At 42.0% G+C, this 22,269-nt stretch overlaps 1 protein-coding gene across 7 annotated transcripts in view; it reads left to right on the top strand.

Annotated features, from left to right (window-relative positions):
• The window catches only part of FGGY (FGGY carbohydrate kinase domain containing), a 374,083-nt gene that overhangs the window by 280,042 nt on the left and 71,772 nt on the right, over positions 1 to 22,269 (top strand). For 6 of the 7 annotated variants that reach the window (XM_011377062.1, XM_023521507.1, XM_011377061.2 and 3 more), the window contains 3 exons: positions 5,788 to 5,862; positions 11,739 to 11,859; positions 17,918 to 18,012. In XM_011377062.1, the coding sequence (XP_011375364.1) occupies positions 5,788 to 5,862; positions 11,739 to 11,859; positions 17,918 to 18,012 (291 nt within the window). The remainder of the gene's footprint in view (positions 1 to 5,787; positions 5,863 to 11,738; positions 11,860 to 17,917; positions 18,013 to 22,269) is intronic. The other variant, XM_023521508.1, reaches the window with a different exon arrangement.

Below are 22,269 nucleotides of genomic sequence, written 5' to 3'. Positions count from 1 at the left end.
GAATAATCTACCAAACTCATTCAAATTCTTAGCCAAATTAAACTCCATGCAGTTGTAGGAGGCCCCTGTTTCCTGGCTGACTGTCAGGCCGGGGTCCTCAGCTTCTGAAGGCCACCCTTACCTCTTGGCTCCTTGTCTCTTTCTTGTACCTTCAAAGTCAGCAATGGCAGATCAAGTCCTTCTCATGCTTTGAATCTGATTTTCATTTCTGCCTCATTTCTTCTGCCTCTTTTCTTTTACCATATCTCTTGACTGACTGTTCTGCCTTCCTCTTCTGCTTTTAAGAGCACATGCAATTACATTGAGTCCGATTGGATAATCCAGAATAATCTCCATGTTTTAAGGTCAGCTGACTAGTCACTAGTTCCATCTGCAAAGTCCCTTTATAATAATGTTTAGATTAGTGTTTGAGTAACAAGAAGATGGGGATCTTGGGAGAATATCTTTAGAATTCTGCCTACCACAGTGTGTTAACACATTTGTTTTTGCATTCCTCAAATCTCACTTCGTTTTATGCATTGCCAAATGTCAGCCTGGACTCCTGATAATTACTGAAACTTCTAATTGTTGTCTGGGAGATTTGTTTGTTTTCTCTTCCAGGCTGCCGATATCTCAGCCTTGTTCTCCCATCTTTGTCCTCTCTCCAGAGGTTTTCTATAAATCTTTCTCTGATCCTCCTCATTTCCTCGCTGTCTGTCCATCAGCTCCACCTTCATTATTGCCTGAGCAAACAAGGCATTTTTTCTTTTCCTTTGTGTTCTGAAAACTTTTGACTAATTCCGTGGATACTCCCCATCAAGTTCTGATGACTCTAGAATAAATCTGAGGACTGGGAATTCTGTTTCGTGTTTTTTGTAATTTTTAGAAACCACTTGAGAATCTATATCTAATCCCTCCTCCACCACTTTTTTTCCCCTTATAATCACTTCAATTCCTTTAACAACTGACAAAGAAAAAACTTAGCTAACTAAGTTGCTAATACATTTTTTAATCTCAACTATTTTAAGGTCTATGAAACTATAAGTCCCATTGCCAAGATTTAGGACAATTGTTCTTACACTTTATTGTGTATCAGGACCTTGCTGAAAATGCAAATTGCTGAGCGCATACCAAAGGTTCAGTAAATCTGGAGTTGGATCTCATAAAATCTATATTCACCTGAGATCCCAGGAAAGAGTTAAGAGATATGCCCAAATTCTCACAGCCACTAAGTGGTAGCAGGATTTAAGCTGAAGAGCTGAAGTGCAGGGTGAAGTTCACCTGTCTGTCATATTCACAGAGTGAGTGGAAGTGTGTAGGTTGATAAGAACCAAGGCTTCTCCAAAGAATTTTTGAAAGTAGGTCCTCCACTGTCCCATCCCTGGGCACTCATCAGGGACACACTGCTTTTCCACACCCCTAGATGCCCATACCTTTAACATCATGATCTTGATGCTGATGATCAGCATACATTCTATCCTGCCTTCTCATCTTGTGCAGCCACAGTCTTCAGTGACCTTCATTAATACCCTGGAGGTACCCATACCACCTTGAAGGAGATGCTTTATCACTTTATTCCAATTAATGAATGGGATTGAGCCCTTCCTGCATTCAAGAGGAAGAGGATGTACATTTATTAAGAGAGAGGGAAAGAAAAAACATTTTTAAGTGCTATCTATGCACACATTGTTGACACTAGCTCTTGTAAACTCAGTACAGCTTGCTAAAAAAGTAAGCCACTCTTAAAGTGATATTTAATCTTCACACAAATGCCTTGAGGTATTATTATTACTATTTGACAAATGAAAAAAGTTGAAGTTAAAAAACTCGTGCTATCGTGCAGGTGGTTGGGGGGAATGTCAAAATTTAAACCCAGGTATCTTATTCCAGACCTCATCATCTTTCTATTCACCTACATTCCTAAGCTCAAAAATCCTATAACCATTTTATATAAGTGTTTTATAACCATTACCTAGGATATTGAAATGATCAATTTCAATTCACATCTCTTTGGCTGCTAAGTGCAGCTTTCCCACATCTCTAAATATTACTTATAAGTGTTTTCTCTTACAGTTGTCCTCATTACACAATAGCCAAAATAAATAAAATGTGCTTACCATTGCAGCTGTCCCATGGGGCTTCCCCATACATTTCACCGTCTTGCCCAAACATTCAAAATAGGCACATGCACATCTATAAACACATTCCTTCCACTTCCTCTTAATGATGGAACAAGTCGGCCTTCAGCCTGGGATGTCAGCTCATCTTCCCTATCCCAGCTTTCTCACTAGTTACAAAGCTGCACCTCCCCCAGGACGTCTTTGGCATTCCCAGGGTACTGTTGCCACCTCTTTACCAAGACAGCTTCCTAGGGGCTCTTTTGTAGCCTCCTGAGTGGTCTACATGGTTGGCATTCCTTAGAAAGTACCATCTTGGGCTGGCTGACATTTTACTTTTGCCAAGGCAGGGCTAACGTCCCTGGTATTTGAGAGAATCAAATGGACTTAATGATCATCTACCCTTCTTGTGTCTCCATCTTCATATCAGGTGAGATGTGAAAGAAGCAGGGACCCTGACCATAGTAACTTCACACTTTAGAGAGAAATGTCTTTTATTGAGTCACATTTCAACTCCATTGCCCTGATGCTAGTGGTGAGGAAATGTTGGAAATTGCTGCGGGAGAACTGGAAATGGCTGCTTCCTCTTTGTACTGCGGACCTTCTTCCCAGGAATAATGTTTTCTCTCATGTTTTATTTGTCAGGAAAAAAATAAAACTATGTCACTCATCATGTGTCCCTTTTTTAACATAGCTACTAGAAAATTCTAGAGTTAAATTTAGTGCTCATTTACATCAATTATCTCATTCTTGGTTTCTGGCTAAAAGAAACTATCTTTTCTGCCCTATGATTTCTAAGCTCTGGAGGCACTAGAAATTTAGGGAAGGATCCATGATGTCTTTATGCTTGAATACCAGTAATTTTTGGAAGTTCTTATGAATATTTCCTGGATATTAAGAAAGCTAAATCTGGCAATATCACACCTCTTTTCTCTTATGGGTTCTTACTAATTGAGTAGGAGATCAGAACCAGTAACATTATCAGTGTTATAAAGTGCACTGGAGTTCCTAATAAATTGATAAGGGAGTGCATCTTATATACGAAGTCAACCTTCTCCCCCATCACCATCACAATTTATCTAAATCTGGTGTTTAGGACAAACCTGGATGGAGATGTGGGTCTGTCAAGCATATACATACCCAGTCACACACACAGAGGATTGTGGCTTAATTCACATCACATTGATGACCAGGGAGAGGAAGCCTGAGGCAGCCTGCCTCCTGGACTGGCTCAGGAAGAGAATTGTAAGCCATGGCCCAGTTGGCTTTCCCAGTTAGACCAACAACGGAGATGCTATTGAGGCCAGGCCAGAGAGAGAGAGAGAGAGATCATTAATGATCTTTACCTGGGACCACTAAATGCCTTGGTGCTGGTTGCTCACACAAGATATTCAGCCGAGGCAGCATATGACAGGACTGAAACACTGTCACTCTGCTCCTTTTTGTAATTAATTCTCCCAGATGGCATGCCTTATGTATTTAATCCACCTGAAGGGGGCACCTTTTTCTAATTCACAAAACGGCTCCGTATGAACTGCAGGGATTCAACTTTTACCCCAATCTCCTATAAGCCACTTCTCCGATAAGGAAGGGTAAATGTGGAGGTTAGGGGTGTTGGGAGCATGGAGTGAGCAACTAGAAGTGATCTTCCAGTGTTCTGTCTTGGGACATGGAGCAAATGACTCTTCCCCTTTGTGAATGTATGAGGAGCCGAGGCAGTAAATATTGTCCTCTCATAATCATATAATTTGTCAGAGAAGGACATGATATTCGGAGAGAGTGGTATACAAAAAGAAAAAAGGAGCGTTGAACTGTCACTAATTTACATATTCAGCAGGTCTTAACTTAGTGTCTACTATGTGCCAGGCACAGTGCTAGTGTTGAAGATTCTGTGGTAAATAACAAAGTGTGTCAGAACACCTAGGTTCTGGTTTCCATTCTCTGTGTTCCCTTAGGCAAATTATTTCCTCAGGAAGATTATAAAACGAGTTTCTATATTGTCATCATTGTGCATGTTCTCTCCTAGTTCCGGCGTGCTTACTGTATGTTTAGGTCTCTAGGGAGTTTTATGAGAGATGTACCTTCATAGAGTTATTGGCTTGGGAGGATGCAACCCCTGAGCTCCTCTCTGGTCTCTCATTGAAACCTTCCATGCTCCTGTGTGTTAAAATCAAAGCCATTGTTTTTATTTAGTTGCCTGATTATTTGCCAAGGAAAACTTATCAGCAGGTAGCTCTACTGAATTCAGGAATCCCCTTATGAACAGACTTAGGTGAGTATCCAGAAGAGCTGGAACATAGGATGCTAAGTGAGGAAGAGCAAACACAGGTGCTGAAGAAGTGAGCAGGGGCTAGCCTGAGAAGAAACACACAGAAATAAAGGCATTTCTGCTTAGAAATAAGGGCAGTGGGGAGAATTTTTCACAGGGAGTAACATGATCAAATTTGCATTTGAGAATAATCACTAGCTCCATCCTAGAGAGGAGCACCCTTAAAAACAGAGAGATTTGCTCTGGGCCTAATTCAGCAATCAGGAAGGACGTCATAGTAGCCTGGGTTAAGGAAGTGAGAGACAGTGAGGATGAGATAAGGGGATGGATTCAAAAGAGATTTTTGAGATCAAATGTACAAGACCTGGAGACTGGCTAAATACAGAAAGGGAGAGAAAAGTCACGGAAAGGTGCTCCCAAGTTTCTGGTTTGGGCAATGGAGTGGTGTCTGTACCCTTCCAACAGACCAGTACTGGCCCCTTCACAGCTTGGGGTGGAATCTGGAGAGAGTAATAAGTGGGGCTGGAAGGTGAAGGAAAGGGGTCTGAATAGACCACTCAGCTCCCCTATTGTAATGCAAGCTGCACATCACTACCTCATTGAACTCAGAACCATACACACTGTAGGCCCTAAGTAAATGTATGTTGGGTGAATTAAATTTTGTAATGTGAAAATATAAAATGCACTCTGGTATTGATGCCCATAAACTTTAGGCTAGACTTGACAAAACCCGCTGTCTTAACCCTCTAGAAATGTCCCAAGAGAATACTTTAATGAATGGGAGACGTGAAAGTGGGACTGTGAACAAGTCTTGAAAGCGTTCTAATCTAGCATACTGTTCAGTTCTGGAATCCCTCAGAGATTGACATACTCCATACGACCATGTGGTTCTGGTTGACTTGAATAGGATTCCCTTGCAACCCACAGGTTCTAAATTATCTCCTAGTAGGTATAACATTTATAGGAGATCTATTATTTTACCCTGATACCCCCTGGATGCTGATACACTGAATTCTGAAAGTAGCAGAACTCAGAATAAGATCACCTTTTACCAGAATGCCATTACTACATGTTGATTTCTGCAAGCCAACGATATTTGCAATAAAAGAACATTTTTTTAAAGAAGAAAAAGGAAATGTAATTCCATGCTAAGAAATATCAAATACAGCCTTCCAACAGTATTTATTTTGTTTCGTTTTTGTTTCATTCAAGACAAGGAATTTCTTTTAAGAAGGGATAGATTTTCCCAGGTCTGGAGATTAAACAATTTAGTACTCATTTCACGTTCTGTTCACAAAAAGGGGATTTGCATATGAACTTGTTTCGGCAAGAAAAACATGTGAACGTGTTTCATGGGAACTAACTCTATCTGTGGCAGCTCCTTTTGGCCATCATCTTCTTTTCTTGTTTTCATCCCTCCAGGTCACCGGATTGAAACTGTCTCAGGACCTCGACAATCTCGCCATTCTCTACCTGGCCACAGTTCAAGCCATTGCTGTAAGACACTTTAATGCCATTTTTAAAAAGACTTAGGGTATCAATAAACTTTAGACCACATTATCCCCAAGATATATCATATGCTTTTGTGACAGAGTTTCTTAATTAAAAGGGAGCTTGCCAAAAAGAGATGCGTGTCTGTCCAGAAGGAAGTCTAGACGGTTTTCACCTGCTTTATTAATAACCTCAAATAGCTAGAAGCTGAAAGGAGTTAAAGTCTTTGAATGTCATATTTATCATTTGTCTAATTTGCCTCCTAAGTTCAATTAAATGGAAGCAAGCAAGCAGATGCCATGTATGCTTGCATTAAGAAAAACTAGTATTAAGAATGTCCAGATTTATAAAATGCATGATATTGTTCACTTGGCAAAAAGATTTATTAAAGAGTTTTTTTTTTTTTTTAATAGTAAGCTTCCTTAAAACATGAAAGTGTTTGGTTTTAGATAATCACCTGCTTAAATGAGCAGTTTGGATGGTTAGGGAGTGAGACTATAAATCTAAAGTACCAGGAGCTCCTAAACCAAAGATCAAGCAAAAATGAAAACAAAATCCTAAAAGCTCGAACATGGTGGTCTAAGGAGTCTTATTCTCTAGAAGTGACCCATGAGTGAGCTGTAACATGAGTGAGGGTTCTAACATGAGTGAGGGTTCTACACCTTGAAATCACTCACGGAAGATTATATGTGTGCACATGTTAGAAAGTGCATTTGGGCAGATTGGGTCATAGCTTTCAGGATCTCAGAGCTGGCGAGAACCCCAAAATCACTGTTGATCTAGTGAGACTTGGCCACTCTGGAAAGAAAATGAGGACCAACAAACAGAAAGGAAAAATCAGTTCACTAAATATGTATTCAAAATTGATTTTCAGGAAAATACCCATTTAAACAAAGATTTTGTTAATGCTTTATGGACGTATTTATATGCTGTTCAATTATTGTTTTTCCATATTTCTTTTATAACTTTAGTGCTTCAAATAATAGAACTACATGCATTTTTCTTATATCTATATCACCGTCAAAAGTATTTTTCTTATGTTCCGATATGTCCAGGTGTCATGTACATATGATGAGAACAGAACTCCCCAACCACTAAAGGAATATACAGTGTTTAGTACAACTACATAGGAGTATGGAATCAGACAAGGTGATTAGATTAAACAGTGTTTTTGTTTGTTTGTTCGTTTGTTTGTTTAGTTTATAGGGCAGTTTGGCTGTATTTTTCTGAAGCTATTGATTGAATAGCTTGGCTAGTTCAGTGGAATCAATCACCCTGCCTTATTTATGATAGGGAATTGGTCAAAAACAGATAATTCTGACATCTATCAAAATGAAGAGAGTGACTAATAAGATGAAAATGGAGAACAAAACTGTGCATCAGTAGTAAAAACAATTATATATATAGTGATCCTATTTTATAGTAATGATGGTAATGATAATGATATAGTTTCAGGATATCATGTGCCAGGCACTGTGCTAAATATTTTACACATTATCTGACTTAACCTTTTGAGGTAGGTATGATAATCCCTGTTCCACAGATTAGAAACCTAAGCCTCACTGAAGTTAATTGCTCAGTTTCATATAGCTAGTAAGGGGCAGAGCTGGGATTTTAAAAATTAGATATATGATATATTGAGGAACTTTCTTTTATTTTCTGATTCATTAATGTCGTTGTATGGAAAATCTTATAGTGGAATGAATTGCTTGTATTGAAATGAATAATCCTGGTGAACCAGAGCTGGGTGATGCTCATCCTTCTGAGTCTATGCTAAGAGATAGACATGAAGAATGAGGCCACACAAGATGGACCAAGGGGCACCATCATGTGGTGATAATGACTGTTACCTCTCTTCGATACCCACTCTCTGTGCCAGGCATCTGTGGCTTAAGACAGTTACCTATAAGCAGGTGAGATTGTTCTCATTTTAGTCACAGAGGGAAACCGCTTGCCAAGGTCAAAACATGTAGTATACGGCAGAGTCAGAATTTGAACCTCTATCTGACTCACTCTCCCAGGCTTCTGCTTTCCAGGTTACCAGGCTGCATTTTTCTTTTATCTATTTGTTAAAGCTATCTAGATACAATAAGCTTCCAGGCATTCCCAAGGGCAGTTTTGACTTGGCATATCTTAGAAAACATTGTTAATTTGGCCAGGATTGTCTCACAGAGGTCCCTTTCCTGGTAAGAACACTGCAGTAGAAGTCCAAGAATGTATAAATGAAGATACACGTAATGCAGGCCGTGTTGAGGGTGGAGAGCCTGCTATATTTTCCCAAATACCACACACTTGGAAAATCAATCCTGTATGTAATGGGCCATCATGTAGTAAAAGCTATCGTAGTTATTCTGTCCATTGTCTTAATGACGTTTATAAAAATGTCACAAAGAGAAGCCAATTTAAGACTGAGATTTTTTTTAAGAAGACTTTATTATGGAGTCAAATGAATTGTGAGTACAGTCTGTTTTGCACAAGTATCTTGGTGTGCAGATCTTTTAGGCAAAAATGTGCATTTTAATGAAGCATTCTGATAGCAGATATTTTCCCATAATGTTCAACTTGAAAAAAAAACATTTTTTTTTTGTTTCATTGGCTCCAAATAAGGCCATAGCACCTATTGGTTGTTGATAAGTTAAATTGAAACAAATTCCTCTCTATAGTAATATCTATGGTTGGTATTTTGTAGAAATAGAATGAAATTGAAGAGATATTGTAATGGAGTTAACTTGGGACTGTGTGAAACCCTCCATGAAGTAAAATTCTCTCTTGATTGAACTTCATTGAAAGACCTGTCAAACACCCAGTTTATCCATAGCCTGTTCATCTATAGTTTTCTTTTCAGAACAGACCCTTAAAAAGTACTATTTGCATTTGAAGTCTCTCAATTTGCATTTGGTTCTGTACATTCCCAGTGGAATGGCTTAATTTTAATTTAAATTTCTCTGTGAAAACATTTTTTCCAGAAAGGTGAGCACAGAATCATTTTAGCACAAAGCCCTTTGGCGGGGCATTTAAGGAGGGTGGAGCATTTCACAGAGTGGAGTCTGGGACACCAAAAGGGAATGGCCTGTAACGAACCGCCAGCCCAAGTGGGAAATTCCAGCCAACAATGCCACACAGGAGAGAGACAGGCTGTCACGGCCCCTCTTGAGGGAGTGCCTCTTGTTCCAGTCTTTCCTTCCTTTTCCCAGGCAGTGGGCTTTGTATTACCCTCAACTCAGGCCTGCTAATCTTATGAGCCCCAGGTCCCTGGTTTTAGAAATATCGATTTTGCATTGCATTTCCTACAGACTGTTGTACCTTAGGCAAATTATATAACTCCTAAATGAGGGTAGCAATATGCAATTTTTGAATTTGTCATCAGGTTAGAGATGACAGTTAAGTGCATAGCAGAGTGCCTAGCATATAGTTGATAAGCAGAATGACTCATTTCTAAACACTTCTCATGTGCTCGACACTCTTCTGCAAACTTACATGCACTGTCTACCTTACAGGTAGGGTTAAGTGTTTCACCAAGTCTAAGACCACATTTAAATTTTTTTAAATTTCTGACAATCCATAGAATTTTCAAATGAACGAATGTGGTATTATTATTCCCATTTAAAAATATGAATTAAGTCATAGAAAGGTTAGGTATAGGTTTGATTCGAGAAATAGGTGAAATGCCTTAATACCATCCTAGGTTTTTTTTAATTCAAATGTCATAATCTTAGCTACTACAGATTCATATTCCTAGAGTAGACTTAGAGTACCTCTATTCCGTGGACACCAAATGAACCATGGTGGATGTAAGGGCATCTGTAGACCTCCTGAAACTATTTATAATACCATTTTGGGACTTTTTTCTGGGGAGGTCAATAGGTTTTATTATTTTCTCAAGAAAGTTCATGACCGCCAAAAAAGCTTAAGAAAGAACATCTGGGAGTAATCAGCCATAATCAATAAGCAGGATCTGGCCTTATATGGTACAACATGTTTTAATTTTTATTTTTAACCCAGTACATCTGTGGATTATCTTTGGCGGCCCACATTTCACCAAATCCATATTCTTACCAGATTTCACTAATAGCTTCAACAAAACCCAGAGACCTCTGGGCTGGAACTGGTCTGCTCCTTGAACTACCCATCTCCTTCATCATTTATTTCACAGCAATCAGGATGTCAACCCCGCATCCCCCAGACCACCCTATAGAAAACTCCCTCTCCCAGAGGTACCTCCAGCCCAGGATAAAGCTCTCCAGCTGGCCTTGTTAAAGGGGGCTTCACTTACCCTATATTCTACCCTCTGGGGGTCAAGGGAATATTTAGATCACTTCTCAAACCCTCTACTTTGGTTAAGCCTCTGATTTGGCATTCCCTCAAGCTAAACTATCGTCTTCTTTTCTATACCCACTAGGTACCAACTTGCCAGCAATGCTGTCACACTTTCATTTGTGATATTGGCTCATGTGTTCTCTCCAGCCCAAACTTTCCTTCTTCTTGGTGGCTGCACCATCTGTAGTGTCTCAGATCCTTGACCTCCAGTCTCCCTTGACCTTCTCTTCTGTCTGCTTTAGCATCTCCCATGTTCACACCTAGGACTTTGTCGTCTCCCAGAATTACTCAATCTCTAAACATTTTCAGGTCTATTTCGCCACCGAAGAAACCTCTTCCTGCCTCGTAAGCCCATATCACAGTTCATCTTCTATGTTTTTAATTCTTATCCCAAATAAGTTATGATTTGTGGAATTCTAGTTTTTGAACTTCTAAATAAATTATGGTTTTTAATTATTAGAATATTCTAGCCAAAACTAAAGAATCGGACATTAAGATTCGCCTGATGACCTTACGATAGTGTGCTCTTCCCAAGCTTTAACATTTGTTACCAAGTTTAGTAAACGGCAAAACGAGGATGAGAATAATGCATTTTAAGAAGATAGTAAGACATAGGGCTGAAATAAAAATATGGTGAAGACTTGAGCCAACTAGAGCATGTGATTTTGCGTCATCCCAGTTCATTAAGGACTGACCGAGAATGGATTCTCGCTCTGGAAGCCTCATTATTAGAACCACTGCCTGGTTCCAGGTGACAGCAAAGGCCATTTTAGCCCTTTGCCAGCCTGAATTCTGTGTCTTGCCTTCTCTGTGCAGTTAGAGCCCCCTTTTCGTGTTTCTGCTGCTGAAATTGTCAGTGTCTTTTTTCAAGGAACAAATGTCTTTAGTTCCTGTTTAGGCACAGAAGATTGACTCAGGGACCAACGACCACTGTTTTTGGAATAGTATTGCAAATCGCTCCATTGCCAGTACCTTATAGAGCAGTGGTCCCCAGACTTTTGGCACCAGGGACTGGTGCTCCTATGAGAATCTAATGCCTGACGATCTGAGGTGGAGCTGAGGCGGTGACGCCAGCACTGGGGAGCGGCTGCAAATTCAGATGAAGCTTCACTCACTCAATTGCTGCTTATCTCCTGCTGTGCAGCCCATTTCCTAACAGGCCACAGACTGGTACCAGTCTATGCCCCAGGGGTTGGGGACCCCTGTTATAGAGGATCTAGGCTATAACAGACACTCGTCAAATACTGCTTTGAATGAACTGTATTAATATTAACTGTGTTAGCATTGTCATTTGTTTTCATCAGTATTTTGTAGCAATTCATAGAAGCAAATGGTGTAATAATTAAAAGGAAATTCAGTCAGGCAGGCCCAGGTTGGAATTCCTACTCTGTGACTTCATGAACTGTGCGATCAGGACCAACCTAACCTCTCTGGGTCTCAGCTTTCTGAGATAGTGTATATAAAGCTCTTAGGGCAGTGTCTGGACTGGCTAAACACTTAGTGAATGTTCCATATCATTTACTTTTGCTATCACTCTGATGCTTTCTTCCATTTTTCCCTTTAAGTTTGGAACTCGCCTCATTATAGAAGCCATGCAGGGAGCAGGGCACTCAATCAGCACTCTTTTCCTGTGTGGAGGCCTGAGCAAGAATCCCCTTTTTGTGCAAATGCATGCAGACATTACTGGTAAGTCTGAGGAGGAGGGGAGAAGGTCATCTTAGGCTGGGCAGAGAGAATGGTTGCAGCCATGATCTAGACAGGGTTGAGAATAAGAGGATGTATATGCTGTGCCAAATTATTTTGAATATTTACTATGTCAAAATGTATTTTTTAAAGATAACTGGTGTATTTGTAGTCATGATGGGCAAAGTGACTTTGATGTGAATCCAACTATGGAATGATGGCAAGAAACGAGACAGAAGAGGTCAGCAAGGGCTAGATCCTAATTTAAGCGTTTACTCAACAGTTTTGAGTACCAATTCTGATTTACACATTGTGAGGAATCTGGCAGATACAGAGATGAGTAAGACAGGATGTCTGCCCCCAAGGAGTTCACGGCCTATTGAGGAAGGCAAACAGCAATCAGATTCCTTAAATCTAGTGTGGCAATAGTTCCGACTGAGAAAAGTGCAAAGTGTTGTGGAAACGCAGTGGGGCTCTTCTTCCTGGTTTGGACCTGTGACGGTACAGGGCAAGTGATCTGGAGGAAGGGATAAGGAAACTGTTTTGAAGAAGAAATGTAGAGCCCGGCTGCTATGGGAACTGTGGGTCTGGCTGCAGATAGGAATTTGCCCCCACGATCCTGTGATTTCTTCTCAGCTCATCAGAATCAGAGATCATGACATAAGTGGAGAGAATCCAGAGTAATGGGCTGATCCCTCTGTGATAGGAGCAGACAAAGTGAGCAGGATCCATAGAGCAGACTCCTGGGCCCCATTGGCAGGAGTCTTGCTGGTGTCAGAGGCTGGCCTGTACTTCCATGCCTCTGGACCTGGTGTCCTATCCCTCTTACTCCTTTCTCTCCCAGTGTCTCCTGGGGACTGCTGTTCCCTTCCTAGGACCCATCCCAGTGTGGCCAGGCACCAGGGTAGGGCAAGGAGATGGAAGTAGGGTAGGACTTGACCCTGCGTACAGCCCCAACTCCAGCTTTACACGAGCCCACCCTACACACTGGCCTCCATTCATCATGATCTCTTGCTGTCCTCCACCCCCCCTGGATAACTTGTCTCTGACAGCTGGGTGGATCACGTTCTCTGCCTCCGACTCTGCCCCAACATATCTCCCTTCCCCCTCTAGGCCATGCAAATTCCTGCATATGAGCGCTTTACCAAATGTGATGGATATAATTGACCCTTGCACATTGTGAGATCAAACTAAAGTTGCTTATCCCCTGATACTAGAGATATGTAGACTGAGGACAGTATAAAAAAGCACACAGTCTAAGGTTAATATATCAAGATGTCAAGTATAGAAATTCGTACCATTAACCAAGCTCCCACTGTGTGTCAGTGTGAATTACTTTATATACATTTAGTCCTCACATACCACCAAAAGGTAGAAATTGGTGCCCACATCTTACAGACAAGGAAAACTGAGGTTCATGGAGGTGAATTAAATTAACTATCCAAACTCAAACATCGGGACAGGACCAAGATTATAACCCAGGTATGTCCAAACCCAATGTCCCCTAATACTATGCTGCTGACACAGGTTTCTTAACTTTTCTGCCTAGTTTGTAACCATTTGATGTCGATGAGTCCTTCTTTCCCAGAGTGTCCAAAACCTGTTGAACTGGGCCAGTCTGAGGCAGAAAGAGGAAAGACATGAAAATACACCCAGATTATCTTATAATTTTCCCCAGGAGAAGAACCATAATTGCATTTTATGTAATTGTCAGCTAGCTGGTTCAGATACGATTCAGACTTAAAATCTGATCTGTGAGTGACTTTCTAATTTCCCGCTTTCTAATAGCCACCAAGACTCCCTACCTGGATGCAGGAGGGGAGTTAAGATCAGCCTTGGCTAACACATCATCCGAGGGAATGGGAAGCAGGGCTCTGAGAGGAGGGCAGCCTGAGTGACCCGGCCAGACTCTGCACGGCCCCTGCAGCCTTTGTGAATGTGGGTTTTCTTCCAGGCCTTATCTCTCGAGCTGACTCAGAGGCAGGGGGTGCAAGGGCTCCACAGAAAGTTCTGCTTTGGAAACTGTTCTCCTTCAGTTGAATGAAAAGGCTGTTAATCGTTATTTGGATTCCAGTTGAAATTAGACCCTTTGTCTCTGACTACGGACCAGTTACAGTCTCAGACAAAGGGACCTTTTCTTTGGCCTAGAATTCCTCTGCCTTGGGAAGCCTATGATTGACAAGTGATGGCAAAGTGCATCTGCCTTTAAATGCTTTGGGTTCTGCTAAACTCATTAATGCATCAGATAAAATAGTTCACATTCCAGGCAAAGCTGCCTTCTTCCTCTCCTTCACCAAGCACTTAGAGAAAAAGAACACATTTGCATTCATTCCTCTAAAGGGCACGTACACAGCATGAGGTGTAGGGTAGAGTTTTGGTGACTTTAAACATTGTAATTACTCTAGTATTCCTGCAAAGAAAGACTAAGAGAGGACCATAGAATTGGTACTAGATTCTCTGGAATACATATGAAAAATACAATGGAATTTGGAAGACGCTTTAAAGAAAGTGTGGAGTAATTAATGGAAAGAGGGTGGGGGACAGCTCTGTGACTCTGGGCAAGTCGCTTTACCTCTATGAGGATCATTTTCTTCTTCTGGAAGATAGAAATAATATTATTTTCATCATGTAGATCATACTGAGGAATAAATATTCACGAGTTCATGAGCACTAACCTCTGTGCTTGGCTCAGTTCACTAAATGTTAGTTCACTTCTTAAGGCAGCCCCACACCAGAAAGAAAGAGGTACATTTGAGAAGAAAGCAGTTTAGTATTTTGTAAGCAAATCTTTGCCATTTGGGGAACAGCTTGCTCCATGCAAGCAGGGAAAGTGGGGATTTGCCAACTTGGAAAATGCCTTCTATGCGAGGAGGAAGACTCTCCTTGTACCCTTAGGCATTTAGTTAACTGCGGTTTCAAGAAATACTTAGTATGTACTAAGTAATTGTAGGTTTCCCCTACTGACTTAGGACTAAATGTTCCTCCTTCTAGATTTGGTTTTTTAGTACTGGCAATTTCAGTAGGGGTTTCCCTCTTCCTGTCTTATTATTTTAATCATTCTTTACTTCATTTACTCCAAAGCCTTTCTCTGAGCACACCAGTAAAGCAGGCACCAAGAATGGCATGGGGATGTGAAGAACAATAATATCCTGCCAACAGGGTCATCACGAACTGAAAAAGTGCTCTTGGTGCTTTGACCAATGTCCAGAGAGTACAGTGGGACCCAGAGGACATTGGTGTCAGTATGAGTCAGGTCCAGGCAGGGAACAGATGACACACTCAAACTGGATTAACTGTAAAAGTTGAATAAAGAGTCTGTTTACAGAGGTGTGGGCAGGGTGTAGGGAAACCCTGGCCACCAGGCAGTTCCCTGGGGTTACTCACAGCCTTACCACCCACACCTCCCCCCAGGTTTGCAAGTGCCAGGGCAGGAAGGTAACCGACCTGAGATGGAGGGGCTCTGTGAAGAGGGCCGCCTGACTGGAGCTTAGTCAAGGGTGCATCCAGAGGTCAAGAGGGCCACAAACGTGGTCCACACAGGCCAGTGTTCCAGGAACCAGAGCAAGCTTGGCGGGGTGGTGGGGTTCGCTGTGGGAAGGGAAGAGGTGAGATTGACTTTAGAGGCAAATGGAAGCAGTGAGTTGGTCCTACCCAGGGCAATGAGTGAGGACAGACTTCAAAGATAAGGTAAACTTTAAGAATCTTAACAGCTAAAGCTAGTTCACTGCTCTCTCTAAGCCAAGCACTGCTTTAGGTGCCTTACTCACATAGTACTTTTAATGCTCATGGCAGCCCTGTGAGGTAGGTGGAATTTTAACTCCATTTTGCAGACGAGAAAACCGAGGCATAGAGAAATTAGGTAACTTAGCTGTGCTCTCACAGCTAAGTCACCAAGGACACCACAGTGCAAACTCTGGCAGTCTAGCTCCAGAGCACTCTGGGCTGCAGATGGAGAGCTGATAGGGACTCACCAGGTTCACTCTGGTTTCTGCTTCCCAAGGGGAGGGGCCTGCAAGTTGTTCCTCCCTGCTCAGAACTGGTGAGGCTTTTGATAGGGTACGGAGGGACTGGGAGGTGAAAGGCATTTGGAGGAGCTGTCTTCTAAAAAATCTCAGTGCAGTAGGTGGTCACAGTCACACCTTCGTATGCATGATCCCTAGATTCTGCAGAGTCATCTGGTGCTCTCTCCTGGCTTTGCCAACACAGTCCTTCAGTGCAGACTGGTGTCTGCCTTTTTTCTTTTTTCTAGCTGATGGACGGACACCTGCCCTGTCCCTTCCCCACTGTTCCAGTTTCCAGCCCACGTGAAATGCAGGCAGAACAGCTTCCCTCACCATCAGTACTCATTCTAACAGTAACAGCCATCATTTCAAGGGCTTATCATAGGCCAGAAATGTGCTAAGTACTGTATGTGCCCTTTCTCAATCTTCACTGCAAACCTGTGTGGAGAGTCTTATCATCATCCCCATTTTACACGTGGGGAAACAGAGGCTAAAAGAGTGTAAGTGATGTGGCTAGTGGAACCAGGTCTGAGCTTTTTCACAGAGACCCCACCCCACCAGATACTTGTCAGCAAAGTCTCAAATGCTGTCCCCGTAGTACAGCGCTGGTATTCCCGAGTCCTCCGGGAGGTGTGTGGAAATTCTGTGCTCCGCCTCCTTTGTCTGGGATGGTTGGCCAGCTGACCCAGTCCTACAGTGGGAGGATGAGTTGGGAGGTGGTGGGAGCACAGAGGAGGTTATGTCAGGAAAGTCTTTCCAGAAACAATAGGAAGAAAACGCCAGTCTTTAGGAAAAATAAGTCTAATGTCTTGAGTAGAAAAAGATTTTATAGGTCTGGCCATAGAGCTTGCCTCTGTGGACTTTGCTGCCATCTCCTGATTAGCAAATACATTTATATTTATATTATGTATATTTTATTTATTATACACACACACATGTATATAAAATCCTAAAAATTCTCGATGATTTCTATTAATCTTAAACCCACCATGAGTGCACAGCCTCTGGGAGTTGGCTTCTCGCTGCCTGGCAGACCCCTCAGTCATCCTTCAGGTTCCTGCTGAATTCTCATCTCCTCTCTGATGACCCCCTTCCCCATCCTGGAAAATTGTTCTTTCATCATTTGAGCACTTACTATGTCCAAGATACTGGTCTCAATTCCAGGGATCTAGCAACGGACAAAACAAAGAGTCCCTGCCCTCATGGAGCTTATGTTCCAGCAGGGAAGACAGACTATTATCAAGCTACTTAATAACGCAGCGCCAGGAGGGGATGAGGAACTAAGAGACGGTAATAAGGAGTGTTGTGCGTAAGTTGTTGTTTTTCAAAGGGACGGTCAAGAAAGCCACCGTAGGAAGGGGATGTTTGTACAGAGACTTCGAGTGAGACAGAGTTACCCTGTGGACATCTAGGAGGAAGTGACCGAGACAGAAGGAACAGCACGGGTGAGGGCCCTGAAGCAGACCGAAGAAAGAACAAGGAGGCCAGTGCGATGCGGCCAGGAGGAGAGGAAGATCGGGGTGGGCACCAGTCTTGGAGGGTCTTGTCAGGCATTCTAAGGGCTTAGGCTCTTGCTCAGAGAAATTGGAAACCACTAGTGGGATTAATCATACCTTCTCGTAGTACTTCTCTTGTCTTGGTGCATCTGTCACAGAATTAACCCCCTTTATCTCTTTCTCACCCATCTTCCCTTTGAGACATGAATAGCAGGACAGAATCTGATTCATCTCTGTATTCCCTGGGCCCAACAAAGCACTTAGTAAATGTTCGTTGAACTGAACTTGAACCAAATGGCAGGTAACAACTAGCAAGAAGCCTGGGAAACCTGAGCAAAAAGGTCTCATGAGTTGATCTATATGGTGTTTTGGCCCCCATGGGGCTTTTGGCTACTGCACTAGCAGGCAGAGGCAGTGAAATCCTTTATAGAACCAGGGAATCTCATAGAACAAGGAACTGCAGGAGTTGGGGAGGGGATGCCCACTGCTGCTGGGGCTGCTTGCTGGCTCCCCACAGTGCCTTAGTCTTGCTCCCTAACCAAGGTGTGGCCTTGTTCTGCGCAGGCATGCCTGTCGTCCTGTCGCAAGAGGTGGAGTCTGTTCTTGTGGGCGCTGCTATTCTGGGTGCCTGTGCCTCGGGGGATTTCGCTTCTGTACAGGTATGTGAAGACCAAGGGGTGGGCCGTGGCCCCTCCCCGTCTGAGACTGTCCTTCCTCTTGACAGCAGCTCACATCTTGCAAAACACACACAGGATATAATTAAGAAATGATAGGTTCCAGCCAGTGAAAGCACAAATGCTTCTAGCCTCAGACATATTTATTGCAGTTTTTATTTGACTTGGCCTCTGTTAGTGTTGGTTGTTCTGTTTTTCTGTTGATTTTCTTTCTTTCTCCTTTAAAATAGCTCTGAAATGATTTCTTTGACATTTTCCCTTGACCATTTTCCTTTTAGCAAGTGAAACAGGTAAGGTTCAAACTTAAGTTTTTTATGTAAATTTCAGATTTGCATTTGCTTATTTTATTTCCACCCACCATTTTCCAAATACCTTTGAGTCCTCTATCAACAAGAGACACAGATGAAAATGTTAGTAAAAAGGGAATTAAAAAGGAAAATAAGGAACAAAGATATAGGAAGAAGGAAACAACTTGGTGGCTGTGATTGAGTGTACAATTAGACTCTGAGCTTCCTGGTAGCCAAGACAAAAAGAACACATGATAAGTTGCATAACTCCAATTTTCGAAAAGAGGAAACGTGCTAGTTTCTTGTAGGGGACAGAGCTTTTCCTCCCACCGATTGCAAAAGACATTTCACACGTGGGTTTTATGGAGAGACTTACAGGCTTACAGAAAGGTAGAGAAGCAGCCTAGGTAGATGTTAAGAGCACAGGCTGCGTGGAATCAGTCTGCCTGGGCTCAGATTTTAGTTTGACTGCCTACTAGCTCTGTGACCTGACCATTCTTCTCTCCGCTCCATTTCTTTATCTAGAATAATAATAAATAGCACATTATGAGTTCTTTCCCTGGATCAGGAATGTACATTTAGTCCCACAACGTTTCTATTATTCCCATTTTATAGTCGAGCAACTCGAGGCATAAGTTTGCCTAAGTTGAAACAGCCAGTAAATGCCTGAACAAAGAAGTCTGGCTCCCAAGTCTCAGCTGAGAGTTCAGGAAATATTTGTTCAGCTAAGCGTCAGAGAATTTAAATGACTTGCCCAAGGTCTCAAGGTCAGGACTACAAGCCAGGTTTCTACCAGTTACCCAGTAATTTACTGTGGCCCTCTTAGGTACAAAGAACTATGCCAGGCGCTTTTCATATGATCTTCCTAATACAACAACATACATGGGCAACAGAGATCCAGAAAGGTGACAGAACTTAAGGGTACACTGTTAAAAGCAGACAGATGCAAAAGTCTGATTCTAATGTCTGTGCTCTTTGTACCACATTTTGGGAAGTGTAGTATACTACATACTGCCCAAGCCTCTGGAAATGATGCCTGTGAACTATCCCTTCCAAGGATTGAATCCATTCATGAATGTTAGTGGATTTTAACTGAAGTTTTTAAACAAAGACGGTAGAGTTAAATTCTTAACTTCTGGATTTTCTGAAACAGAAATATCACAAGGAGATATTTATTTATTGTTGAAATGTCAGTGGCTTACCAATTATTATTCTAACATTATCAACTTATGAAGATTTTTTCACAACTAGATGCTTCACCCTTTCTGGGACAAACTGTTATTGCTAAAATGAAATAATAGAGATGCTTGCAAAGGCCCTGCATAGGTTACATCACATTATAGACAATGTTTTTGTCCTCTCAAAATTCACATGCTGAATGAAGCCCTCACTTCCAATGTGATAGCATTTGAAGGTGGAGTCTTTCGGAGGTAATTAGGGTTAAATGAGGTCATCAGGATGGATCCCTCATGCTGGGTTAGCGCCCTTATGAGAAGAGACACCGGAGAGCTGGTGCACACATGCTCTCTAACTCGCTTCCATTCTCTCTCTCTTGCTCTCTGTCTTGCTCTCCTCCTTTCTCTGCCATGTGAGGCACAGCAAAAAGGTGGCCCTTTGCAAGCCAGCAAGAGGGTTCTTACCAGAACCTGACCATACTGGCACTTTGATCTTGAACTTTCAACCTCCAGAGCTACAAGATAATAAATTCCTATTATTTAAACGCCCAATCTGCGGTATTTCATTATGACAGCTCAAGCAGACTAAGACACCTCATTTCATTTTGACAGTCTTCCTGCCTGCAAGATAGATGTTTTTATTCTTGTATTATGTATGAGGAAACCAAAGTTCAGAAAGGTTTTCAGTAATTTGCCCAGGATTACAGTTAATAAGGGACAGAAGCAGAATTGGAACCAAGGTTTCTCTGGGTCTGTATCCTATCCCGATTTTCATTCTTTTCTACTTTGTCCTGTTTTTTTTTCCTTTTATCTTAAAATATTTTTTTGGCTTCTTAAATGTTTAAAGGTTTATTTTTCAAAATGTTATTAGTCACAAATTCAGAGATAGTCTGAAACCCGAACATGCAGAGTAGTATGACAAGATGGGATAGTTCCATCAAAGGCTTCATACCATGACCGATGGCACCTCGTTGATATCTTAGTCAGACTGAAGGAAGTTTCTAGCTCCAAGAGGATTCCACTCACAATTCCACATTGACATCTTCATTACATGTGATTTTCTACTAATCTTTTGGAACAGAATCTAAGATATGGTGCATCAAATATTGGCATTGGTGACTTGAATAGCAGCTGTGAGGCACACATCTGAAAGACAAACTCATGTCTCCTATTCAACCCAAGGATATTACCTCTTCTATCTGTTTTGGGGAGATACTGTAACCTAGTAAAGACAGCCCCAGCTGGGAGAGATCTGTGATCTTATCTGTCCTCAAATTCCTGAGAGAATCCATGTGGTATTGACTTCCATGCTTACTTGTTGTATATCCTCAGACAATGCCACCTGGCCTCTCCAGATGCTCCTTTTATTTATTTCCTTTTAAAAAATATTTACAAAGAATTGCCATTCATGTGAAGACTGTTGAGATGAAGAGCCTTTGAAAGCTCTGATGACCTCCATGAGCCCTAGGTATAATTATCAACATTGTTCTAATGATTATGTTTGGAACTGCTTTGGAAATATAAATGCATATAGACTTGGTTTCATTCACCCCTTTCCAAAAAGACCTGGCCAACCTGTGTGCCCTAGGCTTAGGGACCAGCTCAGGGTTCTGGCAAGTGGAGTTGAAACAGAATTGCTTCTTCCCTGTGATTCATAATTTTCAACCTGAACTTCAATTTAGTTTTTTCTTGGAACTTCAGAGATCCTATCTTGGTCTTCAGGGTGTCTGCCACTCCTTTCTTTAAGAAAACTGAGCAATTCTTGCCAGAAGGTCAATGATTCCAGCAAACCAGATGTTTTGTCTTCTAGACCAGGGGTCCCCAACCCCCAGACTGTGGACCAGTACCGGTCCAAGGCCTGTTAGGAACCGGGCCGCCTGCAGGAGGTGAGTAGCAGGCGAGTGAGTGAAGCTTCATCTCCATTTGCAGCCACTCCCCAGCACTAGCATCACTGTCTCAGCTCCACCTCAGATCATCAGGCATTAGATTCTCATAGGAGCACCAGTCACTGATGCCAAAAAGGTTGGAGACCACGATTCTAGACCACACATCTGGTGGTTGGATGGATGACTTCACTTCTTATCTAGGTGTGCAGACTTCAGTAGACCAAGCCAGAGTCTTCTCCTCCACTGTGAGGAAAAGTCTAGGAAGACTCCAGAGGACCCAGGCTCCAGACCTAGGGAAGAAGCCTGGGGAGACAGGATATCCCAGTTTCCTAGGCCCATGAATGGATGTTTTATCAGATGCAGGGAGAGGGACAGTGGATGGAATTTTCTGAAAGCCATTGCTATTCCAAATTTTGAAACCTGCTGACAGTTCCAAACTCCTACTTCTTGTTCTTTTATCTGTTCATAGTCTCATTCTCGTAGTTCCTTTCTTCCCCTTGCCCATTCCGGCAGTGCCTTCCCTTAGACATCTAAAGTCTCCCTACTATTTTCTTTTAAAATTAGGATCTCACAGAGGGTACTGATATAGCCATCCATCTTCACTAAAGAGTAGAATGATGAATGACATCTTGAATTATCCCTCTCCAGAAATGGGATTCTTGTTTTAGCAGTTTTAAAACTGTGTCTCCAGTAGACAGTTTGACAAGAATCATGTCATGGTCGTCTTTACACTGCAGCTTAATCAATAAAATGGAATCAAACCACAGGTATACCACTGGTAAAACTTCAGCTGTTGAGTAGGTGGGAGGGGATGCAAGGAAGAGAAGCTTCCTCCCTCCTTTTATTGGTGGGAGTATAGAATCCAGACAGTCTTGACCTCTGTGACCTTCTCAT

The sequence above is a fragment of the Pteropus vampyrus genome, unplaced genomic scaffold (genome assembly GCF_000151845.1).
Source record: "Pteropus vampyrus isolate Shadow unplaced genomic scaffold, Pvam_2.0 Scaffold305, whole genome shotgun sequence".
NCBI lineage: Eukaryota > Metazoa > Chordata > Mammalia > Chiroptera > Pteropodidae > Pteropus > Pteropus vampyrus.
This window is presented reverse-complemented; position numbering and strand designations above follow the sequence as displayed.